Source organism: Lonchura striata, chromosome 26 (assembly GCF_046129695.1).
Source record: "Lonchura striata isolate bLonStr1 chromosome 26, bLonStr1.mat, whole genome shotgun sequence".
Lineage (NCBI taxonomy): Eukaryota > Metazoa > Chordata > Aves > Passeriformes > Estrildidae > Lonchura > Lonchura striata.
This window is the reverse complement of record NC_134628.1, coordinates 3,240,097-3,258,754: the sequence shown is the minus strand read 5'-3', so window position 1 is coordinate 3,258,754 and position 18,658 is coordinate 3,240,097. Positions and strand designations below refer to the sequence as shown.

The following is an 18,658-nucleotide window of genomic DNA, read 5'->3' as shown; positions in this document are numbered from 1 at the left end:
GTTGGAATGAAATCCAGGTGGGTTTTCATGGCTTGGAATCCTCATGGATTCACTGCAGCTGGATCAAAGCTCCTTTGGATCCTTGTGTCCTCTCCAGAGAGCACAGAACCCCTGAGTTTTAGGTTGGGGGTGAAATCCAAGTGGATTTTCATGGATTAGAATCCTCATGGATTCACTGCAGCTGGATCAGAGCTCCTTTGGATCCTTGTGTCATTTACTGGGAGGACAGAACCCTGAATTTTAGATGGGGGTTGAAATCCAGGTGGGTTTTCATGGTTTAGAATTCACTGCAGCTGGATCAGAGCTCCTTCGGATCCTCGTGTCCTCTCCGTGGAGGACAGAACCCATTTCCCATCCCCTAAAATCCATTTCTCCCCTCCAGAATACGACCTGGAGCCGTGTGACGAGCCAGAAGTGCCAGCCTACAGCATCAGGAAGGGGCTGCAGTTCGGCGTGGGGGACGTGCTGAGCTTCTCCTGCTTCCCGGGGTACCGGCTGGAGGGAGCGGCCCGGATCACCTGCCTGGGCGGGAGACGGCGTGTGTGGAGTTCGCCTCTGCCAAGGTGTGTTGGTAGGTGGTCATGAGCTTTCCTTTTGCTTGGCTGGTCCCGCTGTGCTGCACTGTTGAGGTGGGCAGGGATGGAGGGGTGACATCTGTGGGATGGGTGACATGCCCTGGGATGGAGGGGTGACATCTGTAGGATGGGTGACATCCCCCGGGATGGAGGGGTGACATCCCCTGGGATGGAGGGGTGACATCCCCCGGGATGGAGGGGTGACATCCCCCAGGATGGAGGGGTGACATCTGTGGGATGGGTGACATCCCCTGGGATGGAGGGGTGACATCTGTGGGATGGGTGACATGCCCTGGGATGGAGGGGTGACATCCCCCTGGGATGGAGGGGTGACATCCCCCTGGGGTAGATGGATCTCACCTGGGATGGGTGACATACCTGCAATAGATGGGTTCCATCCCCTTGGGATGGGTGACATCCCCCTGGGATGGAGGGGTGACATCTCTGGGATGGGTGATATCCCCCAGGATGGAGGGATGACAGCCCCCCGGGATGGGTGACATGCCTCTGGGATGGAGGGGTGACATCCCCTGGGATGGAGGGGTGACATCTCTGGGATGGGTGACATCCCCCTGGGATGGAGGGGTGACATCCCTGGGGAAGATGGATCTCACCTGGGATGGGTGACATCCCCTAGGATGGAGGGGTGACATCCCCTGGGATGGATGAGTGACATCCGTGGGTGGGTGACATGCCCAGGATGGATGGGAGCACCCCTAGAATGGGTGACATCTCTGGGGTGGATGGATGACATCCGTTGTGATGGAGGAGTGACACCCCCGGGATGGATGGGTGACATCTCTGGAATGGATAGGAGCACCCCCGGGATGGAAGGGTGACATCCCCCGGGATGGAAGGGTGACATCCCCCGGGATGGAGGGGTGACATCCCCCGGGATGGAGGGGTGACATCCCCCAGGATGGAGGGGTGACATCCCCCGGGATGGAGGGGTGACATGGAGGAAAGGCAGCTGGAAGGAGCTTCCAGCCTTTCCGTGCTCTCCCCAGGGGGGTGTCACATCCCCACACCCCCGGGTGTCCCCCAGCCCCACCCCAAGTGGGTGCCTGCAGAGCTGCTCCTCCCTTTTGGGCCAGTTCTGCCATCCAGCCCGGGTTTAAGGCGTTCCCTGTGGAATTACAGACAGCTGCAATCTCCATATCCAGGCAAATTCCACATTTTTATGGATGTGCCTGGGAGCCCCCCTGGCTTTGACCTCTCCCCTGCTCTCCACGAGTTTCTTACCCCTTCCACCTTTCCCTTCCTGACCACTGCAGGTCATTTTTAGCCCCTCCAGCCTTATCAATTACTTGCAGTGATAAATCAATAAATCAGAGTAGAGGAGGGGAAGGACTGGTCTGCAGCACGGATCCTGCTGCTGTTCCTGGGGTGCAGACTCCCCCACAGCAGCGATGAGGAGTGTGACAAATTTGGAAGGAAGGAGGATGCTCCAGGCCTTGGGAAAAAGATGCCACACAGTTTTTTTTTGGTGTGGAGTTTCAATAGGAAATGGTTCCCAGCTCTGCTCACCCAGAGCCTGGGGGATTCCTCCAGATGAGCCAGGGCAGGGATCTCACCTGGCTGCTCCGGAGATTGTCCCGGGCTCTGGCAGAGCGCCCCAGCAGAGCCAGCTGCTGCCCCCTCCCAGCCTGGGCTGCTGAATTTCCCACTCCGCTGAGCCCTGAGGCCCCATCCTGCTGGGACAGGCGGGAATAACCATCAGGCTGCAGATGAAGCTCATCAGGGGAATGAGAATTAAAACAAAAAAAAATCATTTACAGGGCTTTGAACTCGAGCCTCAGACAGCAGCACTAAGTGGACACCCTGGCTGCTGCTCCTGGCTCACAATTAACAGCTTGGGTTGATCATAGCGGGGCAAACTCAGGGCTGATGGCCCGGAGCTCTGTGGCAGGGTGACAGCTCTGTCACAGTGTCCCCACTGCCTGCTCAGATCTGCCTGCATAGGGATGGAAGGAGGCTGGCTCATTAAGATCACAGGAGATTTAATTGCTTTTCCAGACACTGTATTGAGCTTCTGTCCTAGAGATGGTCTGGGGAGAACTCAGAGTGGTTTTTGTTCCTTTGCCCAAACCCTCTGGCCAGGACAGCTCCCTGAGATGTCCCCAGCATCATCCCTGGGGAATCTGGGCCAAAATCCTGCTTTTCATCCATGGCAGGAGCAGAGGACAAAGTCACCTCCCAAGTGCCTCATCTGGGTGCATCTGGTGATGTCTCCTTTCTTAACCCTTCCCTGGAGCAGCAGCAGAGCCAGGAGCTGCCCTGGGATGGTTCCCTCAGCTCCAGAATCTGCCCTGGGATGGGATGGTTCCCTCAGGAGCTACCCTGGGATGGTTCCCTCAGCTTCAGGAGCTGTCCTGGGATGGTTCCCTCAGGAGCTGCCCTGGGATGGTTCCCTCAGCTCCAGAATCTGCCCTGGGATGGGATGGTTCCCTCAGGAGCTGCCCTGGGATGGTTCCCTCAGCCCCAGGTGTCCTGGGATGGTTCCCTCAGCTCTAGGAGCTGCCTGGGATGGTTTCCTCAACTCCAGGAGCTGCCCTGGGATGGGATGGTTCCCTCAGGAGCTACCCTGGGATGGTTCCCTCAGCTTCAGGTGTCCTGGGATGGTTCCCTCAGCCCCAGGAGCTGTGGGGACTCAGGGACACAAGAATGATCCCAAAAACTGATCTTTGGGGGGGACTTTGGAGTGCCTGTGCCCAGCCCTGCCTGCACAGCCCCAGAGGAGCAGTGTTTGGCAGCAGAAAATCTCCCAGGGTAAACAGGCTGGGAAAACAGTGACTCACGGCTGGCTCGTGTGGGAGCTCGGCAGGAGGAGCAGAAAATCCTCGGCTCGGGGTTGTTCTGAGGCAGATCCACACAAATTTGGACAGGTTCCTACAGATTTTTGTCGATTTCCCACAGATTTTCTGCTGATCCACACAGATTTCACAGAGATTTCCATTTGCACAGATTCACCCGAATTCCCACAGATCCCTCGCAGATCCACTCAAATTCCCCCCAGTTTCTCACAGATTTTCTGCTGATCCACACGGATTTCCATTTACACAGATTCCCCACAGATTCACCAAAATTCCCACAGATTCCCCATAAATCCCTCCAAATTCCCCCCCAATTTCCCACAAATTTCCCACATATCCATACAGATTTCACAGAGATTCCCACAGATTTTTATTTACACAGATTCCCCAGAGATTCACACAGATCCCCCCAAATTCCTACAGATTCTCCACAGATCCCTCCAAATTCCCACAGATTCTCCACAGATTCCTCCAACTTCCCCCCAAATTTCCACAGATTTCCCACAGATTCCCCCAGATTTCCCACAGACCCACACAGATTTCACAGAGATTCACACAGATTTCCATTTACACAGATTCCCCACAGATCCCCCCAAATTTCCCCCAATTTCCCACAGATTTTCTGCAGATCCATACAGATTTCAGAGATTCACAGAGATTTCCATTTACACAGATTCCCCACAGATTTTCACTCAAATTCCCACAGACTCCCCCCAAATTTCACCCAATTTCACACAGATTTCCCACAGATCCATACACATTTCACAGAGATTCACATCGGTTTATATTTACACAGATTCCCCAGAGATTCACACAGATCCCCCCAAATTCCCCCAGATTTCCGACAGATTCCCCCAGATTTCACAGATTTCTCAGAAGTAGAGAAAGCAGCAGATCCTGGGTAGATCCACGTGGAATCACCACAGATTCCCCCCAAATTCCCCCAGATTTCCCCCCGATATTTACATTTACACAGATTATGAAGGAGGAGAGAAGCCTGGCTAGGAAATGTGATGGAAAGGGGGATGGTGTGCAGGTTGTAGGGAGTAACGACAGGTTGTAGTGAGTAACAACAGGTTGTAGTGAATAACAACAGGTTGTAATGATTAACAACAGGTTGTAGTGTATTAGAGCAGGTTGTAATGATTAACAACAGGTTGTAGTGAATAACAACAGGTTGTAATTATTAACAGCAGGTTGTAATGATTAGCAACAGGTTGTAATGATTAGGGCAGGTTGTAGTGATTAACAACAGGTTGTAGTGAATAACAACAGGTTGTAATGATTAACAACAGGTTATGCAACAGGTTGTAGTGCATAACAGCAGGTTGTAATGATTAACAGCAGGTTGTAGTGATTAACAGCAGGTTGTAGTGAATAACAGCAGGTTGTAGTGATTAACAACAGGTTGTAATGATTAACAACAGGGAGAAGCCCCTTTTATTGCTGTTGCAAGGAAAGCTGAGCAGCTGTGGCCTCCAGAGGAGTCACCTGCACGTGTGGTGTGGCCAGGGCAGGCGTGGGGTCACTGAAATGTGCTTTTGTGTCTCGGTGCAGCCGAGTGTGGCTCGTCGGTGACAGGAACCCAGGGTGTGCTGCTGTCCCCCAACTACCCCCTGAACTACAACAACAACCACGAGTGCATCTACTCCATCCAGAGCCAGCCTGGGAAAGGCATCCAGCTGAAAGCCAGGACCTTCGAGCTGGAGGCAGGAGATGTCCTCAAGGTAATTCTGGTCTCTAAATGCTCTAAAATTTTCATGGGGTTAGGTGGGAGTGACCTCTGTGTCACCCCAGGAATAGTCCAGTGCCATGGAGTGATTGCCATGGTGCTGGAGGATCAAATTTCCCCCAGAAATCTTCAAATTTGGAGGATCAAATTTCCCCCAGACCAGCTAAACTTCAGCTCTCACCTGTGGAATTGCACAGAAGGGTGAGGGTTTGAGCATTATTTTAGTGCTTTGAAGAATCAAGGCTGGTTTGTCCCAAAAAGGGGCTGATTGAAATGCAGAGCTCCAGACTCTTCTCAGATTATTCAAGCTCCAGGACTCTGTGGAGGAGGAGACAAATCCAGGCTGAGTTTTTTTATTAACCAAAGGAACGGTTTTGAAGGAGGCATTAATATTACAAGGATGTGCTGAGCCATCTTCCCAGGAATGCCTCTGTCCTCATTGAAGTGTCACACTCCAGGAGGGATGTAATCCACATTTCCAGCTCATAAACGACTGGAAAGGGAGGAAGATTTCCTCTTATTGCAAGGAATGAACTCCTTGTCACAGGAGTTGCGTTCTCCCAGCAGGTTTGTCATCAGCTGCTCATCTAAGGAAAGTTGCTATCGATCTCTGCTGCTGAGGAACTGCTCTTGGTCTTCACAAAAGGCAGAAAAAAAAACCATTTGTGTTTTTCTTAAATCACAGCGAATTCAAGGCTCATCTCTGAGTCAGTCTGGGGGAAAAATGTGGGTTTTTTCAGTGGCTGCTCCTTGGGAAAGAGAGCTGAGGAGATGCAGCTCTGTGTGCAGAGTAAATCAGGGAGCAGGAGGAGGGTGCAGATGCTCCAGGGTGTAAATCCCACTCCTCGGGTGGGCAGCACTGTGCAGTTTCATCAAGTCAGACTTTCAGTAGAGATCCTTGGATCTCAGCTCGCATTGCCCAAAGGATTTGTCCCTTTTTGCACTTGAGGATCCAGGGACCACTCCTGGATCACTTGTGGGACAAATTCTGAGGGGTTAGAATTGCTTTTCCAGCCTGATGCTGGAATTCAGAGTGGGGTTGGTTGCTTCCTTCCCTTTTCCCTCCAGTACCTGGGATCAGCTCGGTGCCAGAAGCAAATTCCTTGATTTGAGGTGACCCCAAATCAGGGCACTTCCTGGGAGCTGCTGGCTCTTCCCAGGAAGCTGCTCCCCCAAAAAAACCCAAATAGCCCAGGGTGCTGCTGTGAGGAGAGCAGGGACAAGGTGGGATAAATTCCTCCTCATTTCTCTAGTTCTAGAGCTCAGTGGAACTGCAGAGAAATCCTGGAATGGTTGGGGTGGGAAGGGACCTTTAGGATCATCCAGTGCCACCCCTGGATGGGCAGGGACACCTTCCACTGTCCCAGGTTGCTCCAAGCCCCATCCAACCTGGTCTTGGACACTTCCAGGGATCCAGGGGCAGCCATCTCTGGGCAGTGATGGTTGGATCCCTGGAATAGTGCAGGAATGGTTTTTCCAGGCTGGATTTCTTGTTCCCCCCAGGTCTACGATGGCACCAACAGCTCTGCCCGGCTGCTGGGCACCTTCAGCCGCTCAGAGCTGCTGGGCACCAGCATCAACAGCACCTCCAGCTCCATGTGGCTGGAGTTCATCACCGACACTGCCAACACCAGCAAAGGCTTCGAGCTGCAGTTCTCCAGTGAGTTTCAGTCCCATGTGTGCTGGCAGTCCCACAGCTCAAGGTGTATTTTTGTGGTTTTTGTGTTGCCCGTGAGCAAAGAGTCCTTCCTGTGGTGATCTTGTACCCAAAGGGGAGTTGGAGCATGGGAGAGCACAGCATGCCAGGATTACTGAGGGTGGCAAAGCCCTCCAAGCCCATCCAGTGCCTGATCCCCACCTTGTCACTGAGTGTCACACACAGGCATTCCTTGGACAACTCCAGGGATGGAGACTCCAAACCTCCCGGGGCACCCCCTTCCACCCTTTCCATGGAGAAATTCCTGCTGATGTCCAGCCTGAGCCTCCCCTGGCACAGCTCGAGGCCGTTTCCTCTTCTCCCTGTCCCTGTTCCCTGGGATATGCTCAAACCTTTCCTGTCAAGGCTGTAGCGATCCAGAAATTCAGATCAAAACTCCACCATTAATTAAAACCCCACCAGTTTCTAATATGGTCCCCAACACATGGGGAAGAAAAGAAAGAAGAAAACACCACCGTGGCTTTGTGTGAGACCCTCCTGACTGTGAAATTCCCAGTGCCAACAGCTGCCCTTCCTCCCTGCTGCAGGTTTCGAGCTCATCAAGTGCGAGGACCCCGGCATCCCCCAGTTTGGGTACAAGGTGCACGACGAGGGACACTTCGCTGGCAGCTCGGTGTCCTTCAGCTGCGACCCTGGCTACACCCTGAGGGGCACCAGGGTGCTGGTGTGCCTGACAGGGGAGAGGAGGGCCTGGGACCAGCCCCTGCCAACCTGCGTGGGTGAGACACCTCCTCCTCCTCCTCCTCCTGGGAGAGATTTCCTTGGATCCCACACCCTGAACACCCTTGGTCCCGGCTTTGCTGATCCACTGACATTAACTCTGCTGTTAATTGCTCATCTGCACTAATTAAGCTGTGTGTGGTAAAGGTCCTTGAGATGGGGACACCTCCTGCCCTGCCAAAACTTCAAGGAAATTATTTCCTTGTGGGTTCCCCACCCTGACCACCCTGGTCCCGGCTTTGCTGATCCACTGACATTAACTCTGCTGTTAATTGCCCAGCTGCACTAATTAATGTGGTGAGGATCCTGTGTGAGATGGAGAGCACTTGAAGCAGCTTTAGCAGGAAATACACTGCCCTAAACACACATTTGACAAGGGTTTTTTGCTTCCTTGTCCTTTCCCAGCCCTTGTCCTTTCACTCCGGACGTGTTGAAGTGAGTGGCACCTCCTGATAGTGACATCAACGTGTGTCCTGGCATGTGACAGCTCAGAGCCAGGTTTATTTGAGAGCTGCCTGACACCTGATCCCATCCCCAGACATTTCAATTCCCTTCACAGAGATCCCTTTCACCTGCAGCTTTTCCTGCCTGGAAAATTCTGATTCGGGGTTTTGTGTGTTAAATGAATGGGGCTGATTGCTGATTCCTGTCCTGCTGTGCCCAGGACATGGGGAACTTGTTGGACACCGAGTCCCCTGGGTGATCTCCATCCCCAGGGATGTGCTCAGCCCCTGGCACTCCGTGTTCTCTCTCCCAGGAGGCAGGACCATTCCTTGGCTGGGATTTTAGCCTCATTTTTTGATGCAAAAAGATAAATCTCTGTCATTTGTGCGTTTTCTTAACCTTCACCCTGTTTGCTCAGCATGTGTTGGATATGAGGCCGTGTCTGGAACGTGTGGAAATTAAAAAGAAATGAAAGAAAGCTGAAAGAAGTTAAAATTACAGCATTTGAATGGATATGTTATGGAAATTATTCCAAATCCTCACGTTCTTTGCAGTTCATTTACAGCGACATTTACAAGCTCTTTGGCTTCTTATCCTTCATTTTCTGATGAATCCAAGCAGAGGAGCAGAGCTCCTTCACCCTCCACGTGCTGAGCAGGGAAGAAGGATCCTGGCAGGCTCTGCCTTTGCTCCCTGGGGATTCACAAAGGTGGAGGGAAGCTTTGCCAGGTGTTCAGAACAAGCACAGAAATGCAGAATAATTCTGATAACTCAGCTGAATTGAACAATTCTCTTCATCTTCTTAAGCTTTTAGAATCCCTGGGAAAAGCCAGGAATAATCTCTGTTGCGGGGTGAGATTGCTGCCAAGCAAAAGCCACAGAAAGCCACGAATCTTCTCCCTAACCCCATCAATATTTTTGTTGCAGCTGAGTGTGGAGGGACAATCAGAGGAGAGGCCTCAGGACGGATCCTCTCCCCAGGATATCCAACTCCCTACGACCACAACCTCAACTGCATCTGGACCATCGAGGCAGAGCCCGGATGCACCATTGGGTGAGAGCTGTGGTTTGGCTTCTTTCCCATGTGGAGCTGATTTTTCCAGGTCAATAATTCCATAAAAGCAATGGGGGAGAAGCTCCTGTCACTCTGAGAGGGACCAGCAGGGAGAAGTCACTGCTTTGCTTTCAGAATCAGGGAATGGTTTAGGCTGGGTGACTCTGTGGTCCCAGCCATCCTGCTTAGCCCTGGCATGCCTGAATTTCCCTTCATTTCCAACCAAGGGATCAGAAAAAGACCTTTAAAAAACAAGGCTTTAGCAAAAGGGAGGGGTGAAGTTAGGTGGCTGAGACCTTCAGAAGAACTGCTGTGATCCTGGTGGGTAGGAACATGTTCTTGTTTTTCAGTTTCTTCCTTTTTTCCTCTTGAAGGGAAGTTTCTGGAGGCACAGTATGTAACCACAGAATCACAGAATGGTTTGTGTTGAGAAGGACATTAAAGCCCACCTTGTTTCTGCCTCTCTCTGAAAGGCAAGGACACCTTCCACTAAACCAGGTGGCTCAAAGACCTATCCAACCCAGCCTTGAACACTTCCAGGGGCAGCTACAACTTCTCCTGGCAATTTGAGGCAGTTTGATCAGTGTCTGTAATTGTCCTAATGCTCTCAGGGGAGGGCATGAAGTCATTGGGGTGGTTCCTCTTCAGCAGCTGAACTATTTTACTTTCAGACATTTCCCACCAGCCCAGGCTGCTCGGAGCCCCCAGTGGCATCACTGCTCCTCTGTTTTCAGCCCTGGGTGGTGACACCACACCACGTCCTGGTCCTGCCTGTGGTGTTCCTGAGCTGAAATATCCCAGAGCTTTGGTGTCCATGGACAGCTTTCCACCCCTCTCCTTACCGGGATGCATCCAGATTCAAACCTTTTTTTCCCACCTCATCGATGAGGAACTTGCCAAAAGTGCTGAATGGCCACATGACACAATCCTGGAGTGAGGGTGTTGTAGGAAATCCCAGGGAATGTCCCAGGATCCAGGCAGTTCCTGCTCCCTGATCCTTCACTGCTGCCCCACCACCCCCACGGTGATGTTTGCCCAGCCCTGCCAAGCCCTTCAGGGCTGCCCTGGGTGTTCCCACAGAATCCAGGCTGGCCGAAGCCCACAGAAAACTGGAATATTTGGGCAAGCCAAGCTTTGACTCAGTGGTGGGATTTGAGGGGGAGAAATAATGGACCTCAAAATTCTATAATAATAATAATAATAGTTACAATCCTCTCCCAGCATCTCCCATCAGAGCTCCCAGTGCTTGCCAGCCATTCCTGCCTCATCCCCATCCTGAATTCCTTCCCTCTTAATCCCATTTTTCCTCCCTGCTGCCCCAGCACCCATCACCTCTCCAGCACAGCCTGTCCCTCCGGGTGAGCTCCGGGCTGCTTTTAGCCCTTGGAGTTCTGCTGGAGACAGGTTTGGTCTGGTGTTTTCATTTTTATTTAATGCAGAAATTCCCTCCATTAGCGCTGCCCTTTGGAATGGCTCAATAATGGATGGGTTTGGGTGTGAACAGAGGAGAAAAAGCAAAGCCAAAGCAGCTGAATCCCTGCACAGGCAACTTCCACTTGAAACCTCCTCTATTTTTATTCTCCTGGAGAAGGTTTTTACAGGACAAAGTAGAGAGGTCTCTTTTTCCCCTCATCCAAAGGCTGCTTCAGCAACTTTGCTCTTGTAATCCCTAAAAGCGCCCACATGAGCAGAGGTTTGGGATCAACCAAAGGCTTGGAAGAGGCCAGGACAGAGAGGAGAAGGTTCCAGGAGGTATCGGAGCCACACAAACCTGGTGACCCTGCCTTTCCCAGAGCTCCCTCTCCCTGCCCCTTCACTTCCCAGCTCCAGCAGCACAGATGATCTCAGGGGAGTGGGGAGAGCACATTCCCAGCAACTTCATTTTTATGGTAATCCATTGGAAAAATAATCCTCTTCACGCATGATACAATTGTGTAAAGCTCTCATTTATAACTTACATGAAAATTAATCACCAGAGCTTTTGGAATGAAGCTGTATCTGCACAGCACGAGGGGAAGGGCAGGAGGGTGAGACGGGGAGAAAAATGAGTCTGCACTTCAGAGGCATGCAAGGGAAAGGGCTGCTCCTGCAGAGGGGATGAATTCGGGGTATGGAGTGCCTTGGCTGGGCTGGGAGAGCTGGGGGAGAGGAGGAAGGAGGAGGATGTGCTGGAAAATGGATGGGAATTCCTTGCCCAGCTGGGAGCAGGGAACACAGAGACACGGCAGAGGTGGGTTGTGGTCCATCCCTGATCCCAGCGTTGTCAAAATCCACTGATGTCGTTAATTCATCCCATTTTCATGGGTATTGACAGCTTCCACTTTCCAGAGTTTCATCTAAAAACAAGAGTGAGAAAATACCCAGAGCGGGAAGTGATCCCAAAAGGATCATCCAGTGCAGCTCCTGGCCCTGTCCAGACACCCCAAAACCCTACCCTGTGCATCCCAAACGCTCCTGGAGCTCTGGGAGTCCTGGAAATGTGACCAATTCCAGCATTTTGGGATGTTCCACTTCCCAGGGACAGGATATTGAACAGCTTTCAAGCTGGGGAAGCCTCTCTGGGGCATGGGAAGTGGTGGCTGTGGTGGCACCTCTGTGCCAGGGGCATCCCAACCTTGCACAGAAAGGCCAAAGTCAGAGCTTGGATGGGGAATGTCCACATAAAAACGCCTCGGGATGGTCACTGGGGTTGTGGGGAGCTCTGGGAAGAGCTCCTCAAGGTTGTTCACACCCTCAGGGCAGAGCTGGGCTCTCCTCTCCGCTCCTTGCTAAGCTGCCAGAACTTCCCCTCTCTCACATTTATATAAATATAATCTCCCCAGTTTTGAATTTGCTTTTTTAAAATTTTTCCCCTGCATTTCCATGCCTGTAACTGAGCAGTTTGGATTGTCAGAGTGCAGGAATAGAACTCCTTTCCCCTCAGGAATAGAATCCCTTTCCCTTCCATTGTCTGCTGAAGCCGGGGCTGGTCTCGCACGTCAGGCTGAGGGCAAAGCTGAGATGTGCCTGTGGAATAGATGGATTTGCTCCAGAGAACTCCAGATCTGATATGCCAGCAGATCCCAGGCACTGGACAGCCTGTCCCATGGATCACCTGAAGCTGAATCCCATGGATCACCCCTGGCACAGCCTGAAGTTGATTTTTCTCAAATAAAGGGGAGTGCTTTAGGCAGCCCCGGAGCTGCTGGTGGCAGTTCCAGGGTGTCCCCCCACCCCTGGCAGCCTGTCCCTCATCCCAAGGTCTCCAGGGATGAGTTTTTTCCAGCATTTCTGCCTCACTGGGCCCAGTTAAGTCTGGGAACAATCGTAATCACACCAAGGCAGCCGTGGAGAACAGCTCTGCACCATCCATCCTGATTTTCCTCAAGCCTGGCTTTATTTCTCTTTGCTCAAGGTCTCTGCTTGGGAGATTTATGGTTCAGCTCTTTTGGTTTCTCCCAGCTTCTGTGGGCATCATTTTGGTGCTGAGGATTTTGCAGTGGGGCTTTTTTTTTTCTCCCCTTTTTTTTTATGGCTCTCCTCTGATTTATTTATGTTTGCCCCAGATAAATGGGAAAGCAGCCAAGTGAAAGCTTCCCTGTTTCTCTCCGTGGGCTGGCAGGGATTTCAGCACAGCACCTGATGGGTTTGTTTTTTACAGATTTTTTTTTTTTCCTGTTTCTGGGTTTCTGTCCCCGTTTCACACTGGAGTTGAGTTGCCCATGGTTGGCCTGATTTTGGTGTGCCGGAGGGAAAATGGGGCAGTGACAAACAGGGACATGGAAATTCCTCCTCTCCCGGTGGGATTGGAGCGCAGGAGTGGAAGGGATCAGCTCCTGCTCCATCCCCAAGGAATGGTCACATTCCCAAGGCTGCCAGAGCTCCAGGAGGGTTTGGACAACACCCTCGAGGACAGAGTGGGATTTGGGAATGTCTGGGATTGGATTTGATGATCCCTGTGGATCCATTCCCACTCAGGACAATCAGAACTGCATCCTTCAGCTGGTCACCGTAACCAGGGCTGGATCCTGTTCTTGGGTGGTTCTTCTGACCTGGGAGGAGCCCTTGGAAAAGCCTGGATCCATCTGCTCCCCATCCCACAGCAGAGCTGGGCCTGGGGAGGAGCAGGGATGTGTTGGGATCATGTCTGTCCTGTCCTGGAGTGCCACCAGCCCTCGCCCGGGCACGGAGGGACCTCCTGCCTCTCCCTTGGGTCCATCACTGGCCCAGACCCAGCAGGAATTCCCTCACCATGGGGCCTCCTGCGGCTTTCCCTCAGGAATTCCCTGTGGAAGTGCCTTGGCTGAAGGCCTTGAGCTCTCTCCAGGACAGACCCAGCTTTGAAATGCAGAGGAAGGGAATGAAATTTGCCATCAGAACATCAAAATAAACCCTCAGTGTCAGCTCACTGTCACCTTCATAACTCCTGTTTCCCCTCCCTTCCCTTCCTGGTGTGGATTTTGGAGCTCTTCCTCATTTTCTCTCAATTCTCTGCTGAAGTTCCTCTGTTTGCTGACCTAATTCTGCAACATCCAGACCTTCCTAAAATACATCAAAATCCTGAAGGTGCTGCAATCCAGCATCAGAATTGGCTGCCTGAATGTGGCACAAACCCATTCCAGGCCTGAATTCCAGAGGAGACAAAACATTCCATGTGAGCCTGGCTGCCTGAATGTGGCACAAACCCATTCCAGGCCTGAATTCCAGAGGAGACAAAACATTCCATGTGAGCCTGGCTGCCTGAATGTGGCACAAACCCATTCCAGCCTGAATTCCAGGTGTTTTTTGCCCCACAGGCTCCACTTCATGGTTTTCCACACCGAGGAGTTCCATGACGTGCTGCGGATCTGGGACGGGCCGGTGGAGAACGGGATCCTGCTGAAGGAGATGAGCGGCTCGGGGCTGCCTGGGGACATCCACAGCACCTTCAACTCTGTCATCCTGCAGTTCAACACCGACTTCTTCACCAGCAAACAGGGCTTTGCCATCCAGTTCTCAGGTGGGATGTGCAGGGGTTCCTCAAAAACCTCACCAAAAGCAGAGGGAAAACCCCAACCAAAACCCAAGGGAAAAATCCAACCAAACCCAAGGGAAAAATCCAACCAAACCCAGAGGGAAAAATCCAACCAAACCCAAGGGAAAAATCCAACCAAACCCAGAGGGAAAAACCCAACCAAACCCAGAGGAAAAACCCAACCAAACCCAAGAGAAAAATCCAACCAAACCCAAGAGAAAAATCCAACCAAACCCAAGAGAAAAATCCAACCAAACCCAGAGGAAAAACCCAACCAAACCCAGAGGGAAAAACCCAACCAAAACCCAAGGGAAAATCAGCCACACCCAGAGGGAAAACACCAACCAAACCCCAAGGGAAAATCCCAACCAAAACCCAAGGGAAAACCCCAACCAAACCCAGAGGGAAAACCCAACCAAACCCAGAGGGAAAAATCCTACCAAACCCAGAGGGAAAACCCCAACCAAACCTCAGCCCTGCAAACACATTCTTTTCAATTATTTAGGGTGATATATTCCAATATTTACAGTGTCCCAGGTTTGTGCAGTTGTTTTGGAGTGATAATAAACAGGGAGTGGTTGGGTGAGAGATGATGTGACTTTCCCTGGGCTGAGACACATTGACACATCTTCCCAAGTTTGTTATTTTTTTCCATAACTTTCTGACCAGGGTGCTTTGCTTGGCTGGGGGAACAAGCCAACATTTTGGGGAGAATTTCTGCTGGGTTTCAGACCTTTGGGGTGACTCAGACAGAGGCAGAGCTTTGTGTCACCCAACACAGCAGTGCCATCCTGGGGTTTTTTGCCAGATTTGTGTCTCGTGCTGCCAGGAAGGACCAGCCTGGGCTGTTAACTTCCTTATCTCCAGCTGCACAGAAAGAGAGGGATTTCCTCTGGCTCTTTCAAGAGCAGCTTTCTCTAAACTGCCTGAGTGTAACAGACTCTCATCAACTTAGCAGGAAATAAGCTCCTGATCTGGAGCTGGGCTTTATTGACTGCTCCTGCTCAAAGCCTTTGTTCAGCAGGTGTGACTAAGCAGCCAGACCTGAGCTCAGACCTGTCCACTTTGGGATCTCGGGAGCTTTAATGAGGTGGATAAGCTCACAAAACTCCTATTACTCCAGGATTTTCCCTGCTGGTAAATCCTTGTGCTGTTGGCAGACCTTGAGCTCAGGCGGCAGCGAAGCTTCGCCTGTCCCCAGCTCAGGGGACATCTCAGACCTCGAAGAGAGGCAGCAACAAGTCTGGAATGGAAACAAACACATTTCTGAAAGGTCAGGCTTGATGCTTCACAGATCTTGAGGCTGAATTTCTCTGCCACTCAGGGGAAAGCGTGAAGTGCTGGTGGCTGAGTTGATTTTGCAGCATGTGCCTGGCACAGAACTCTCCAAAAACACCGTGGAAAATCAGTGGGTGTCTGGCCTGATGGAGTAAACAGGCATTTGCACAATTCTACATCAAAGAGCTCCCTGGGTGCTGCTCTTGAACTTGCTGGTCCCCAGAGCCTTTCCCAGCTGGAGTGGCAGATGCTCAGAGCAAAGGGAAAGGCACTTTTTGTGTGTGGGGGAACTTCAGGGGATGCTGGGGGAACAAGGCACGGCCTGGATGTCTGGGCAAGGACAGAGCCTCAGGACAGCTGGTGCTGCAGGCTGGTGTTAAATAAACATTGCTATTCAAGAGTGCTCTTAATTCCCTTCAGTTTCCACAGCCACCTCCTGCAACGACCCAGGAATCCCCCAGAACGGGAGCCGGAGCGGGGACAGCAAAGAGGCCGGGGACTCCATCACCTTCCAGTGCAACCCCGGCTACGCCCTGCAAGGGGAGGCCCAGATCACCTGTGTGCAGATCGAGAACAGGTTCTTCTGGCAGCCAGACCCGCCCACCTGCACAGGTACGGGCACGGGGACACACCTGGGCACGGGGACACAGAGCCCTGTCCTGGCACAGGGACACACATCTGTGACCTGGGCATGGGGATACAGATCTGTGACTGGTCATGGGGACACACATCTGTGACCTGGGCACGGGGACACAGGGCTCTGTCCTGAATTCATGGACAAAGGGTCCTGTCCTGGGTACATGGACACAGATCCATGATCTGAGCACAGGGACACAGATCCATGTCCTGAATCCATGGGCACAGATCCATGTTCTAAACCCATGGGCACAGATCCATGTCCTGAATCCATGGACACAGATCCATGTTCTAAACCCATGGGCACAGATCCATGTTCTAAACCCATGGACACAGATCCATGTTCTGAATCTATGGACACAGATCCATGTTCTAAACCCATGGGCACAGATCCATGTCCTGAATCCATGGACACAGATCCATGTTCTAAACCCATGGACACAGCTCCATGTCCTGAATCCATAGGCACAAATCCATGTCTTGAATCCATGGATACAGCTCCATGTCCTAAATCCATAGACACAAATCTATGTCTTGAAACCATGGACACAGCTCCATGTCCTAAATCCATAGGCACAAATCCATGTCTTGAATCCATGGATACAGCTCCATGTCCCAAATCCATGGACACAGATCCATGTCTTGAACCCTATTGTAAAATTTCACCCCACCCATCTTAAAAAATTAAGAAATATTTTTAAAATACCCTTCAGATCTGCAGAGCTGTGATAAAAAAAGCTGATTTTCTAATACTTCAAATTATACTTCAATTGTTTATAGTTTATTTTTAATCCAGTTTTAACATAAAGTGACAAAGGATTTGGAGGAAGAATCAGTGAAATATCAGTAACTGGGGGAGAGGCAGCTTGGTTGGAGCTAAACTGGGAAAATTCAGTGTTAAATTTAGGGCTGATTTGGGGTATTTAGCATTTCAAATGTGTTTTCCCCTCTTTGTGGCACAACTGCCAAACAATCCGGGCTGGGAGAACCCCGGGAGGTTTGGGCCATTTGAAGTCTGCATCCCTCCCCATCCCAGGCAGCGCTGGCTGGGTCCAGCTCCTGCTTCAAATCTTTGGAGACTCTGGGTGGGATTTTCAAAGGAATCCGAGGGTGTTGAACACTTGTCTCCCTCAGGCTTTTCAAAAATGAGTCCTTAGATTTCGGTTTCTTCGGAGTTTTCCCCTGACATTGCAGTCTGGGAGGGGAAACACCCTTGGGGTTCAAATTAGGGTGAATGGGCACAAAGAGATGCTGGTGGGTTCTTCCAAGGCATTTTTGGGAGACTTTCTGCCAAATTTTCCATGTCTGTGCTATGATTTCCTGGTGTGTCCCAGAGGAACAAAAGTTCTCTGTGCCTGAGTCTGGACTTGGGTGGAGAAGTTGTTTCAAAGCTTTGGAAAAGAGTCTCTAATCTCTATTTGGATATTTCTAGACCAGCCCCACTGGGTTTTTCCTGCTATTTTTCTTTATCAAAGCCCACAGGACAATCCCATGTGCTCATTCCTTGATGGAAATTCCTTCCAAGATTTATCCCATAATTTTTGTCCCACCCCAGCTCATTTCCCACTCTGTAGCTGCTGTCAGACCCCCCCTCCCAAGCTGTGCTCTCCTTGCTCTCATCCCATCCCAAATGTTGGAGAGTCGGTGGTTATTCCAAGGTATTTTTGGGAGACCTTCAGCCAAATTTTCCATATCTGTGCTGTGGTTTCCTGGTGTGTCCCAGAAGGAAAGCATTTCTCCATTCTTGGACTTTGAGAAGGTCTCTTATCCCTACTATGACATTTCTAGTCCATCCCCACTGGGTTTTACCTGATATTTTTCTGGATGTTTTTCTTTATCAAAGCCCACAGGATAATCCCACGTGCTCACTCCTTCATGGAAGATCCTTCCAAGATTTATCCCATCATTTTCAGACCCCCTTCCTCTCACCCCATCCCAAATACATGAGGGTCGATCTGGGAAATCTCGGAGCCCTCACAAGGAGCCTGCAGCAAAAACCGACAGGAAAAAATATCACTCATGTTTTGCCACGGTAGAGAAACACAAGCAGGCACTTTGAGCCTTAAAAAAAGTAAAAATTGATTTTTCAATCAGCTTGGCATTTAATGTGCTGGGAAGTGGAGTAAACATGACCGAGCCATTTAGGCCCAGACGTGTTTTCACCTCGTTACAAGCGAACAGGCCTTGACAGGGAGTTCCATAAATGCAGCAGAAAAGTGGAAGATCTCCCTCCCTCTCCTCCTGGCTCCTCATTTTCAGGTTTTAGGAAGGTGCTGGTGGCACCCAGAGCTCTGTTTGTCCCCTGTGGAATGACAGAGCCACCACAGCCTCATGCCACCCGTGAGCCCCAGGGTCGCTTCCCACTAAAATATCCCGGGATTCTGTGCTATCTCAAGCCTCTCTGTCTGTCACATCTCCATCTTTTTCCATTCCTGCTTCCCTGTGAAAAATGCATAATTTATGATTGGCTTTTCGCAGATGTTACGATGAATAGTATATGTGTAATGTTGGAAAGTTGTGCTGTATTAATTCTGTTAAGTAGTATGTTAAATATAGTTTTAGGTTACAACATAACGTTGAAATAGAAACTCTGTGATGTAGAATTTTTTTATTAACTCAAGCAAGAGATGAGATAATCAAGAAACTTCACAGAGAGATGGCAGTGACTTGGGGCCCATAGAGTTCCATCCTCCTTA

General features: G+C 50.9%; 1 protein-coding gene across 1 annotated transcript in view; it reads left to right on the top strand.

The window, feature by feature from the left end:
• The window catches only part of CSMD2 (CUB and Sushi multiple domains 2), a 283,577-nt gene that overhangs the window by 192,806 nt on the left and 72,113 nt on the right, over positions 1 to 18,658 (top strand). Inside the window, exons 22-28 of the mRNA XM_077788452.1 lie at positions 383 to 571; positions 4,946 to 5,115; positions 6,624 to 6,780; positions 7,365 to 7,556; positions 8,929 to 9,055; positions 13,831 to 14,033; positions 15,747 to 15,938. Of these exons, the coding sequence (XP_077644578.1) occupies positions 383 to 571; positions 4,946 to 5,115; positions 6,624 to 6,780; positions 7,365 to 7,556; positions 8,929 to 9,055; positions 13,831 to 14,033; positions 15,747 to 15,938 (1,230 nt within the window). The remainder of the gene's footprint in view (positions 1 to 382; positions 572 to 4,945; positions 5,116 to 6,623; positions 6,781 to 7,364; positions 7,557 to 8,928; positions 9,056 to 13,830; positions 14,034 to 15,746; positions 15,939 to 18,658) is intronic.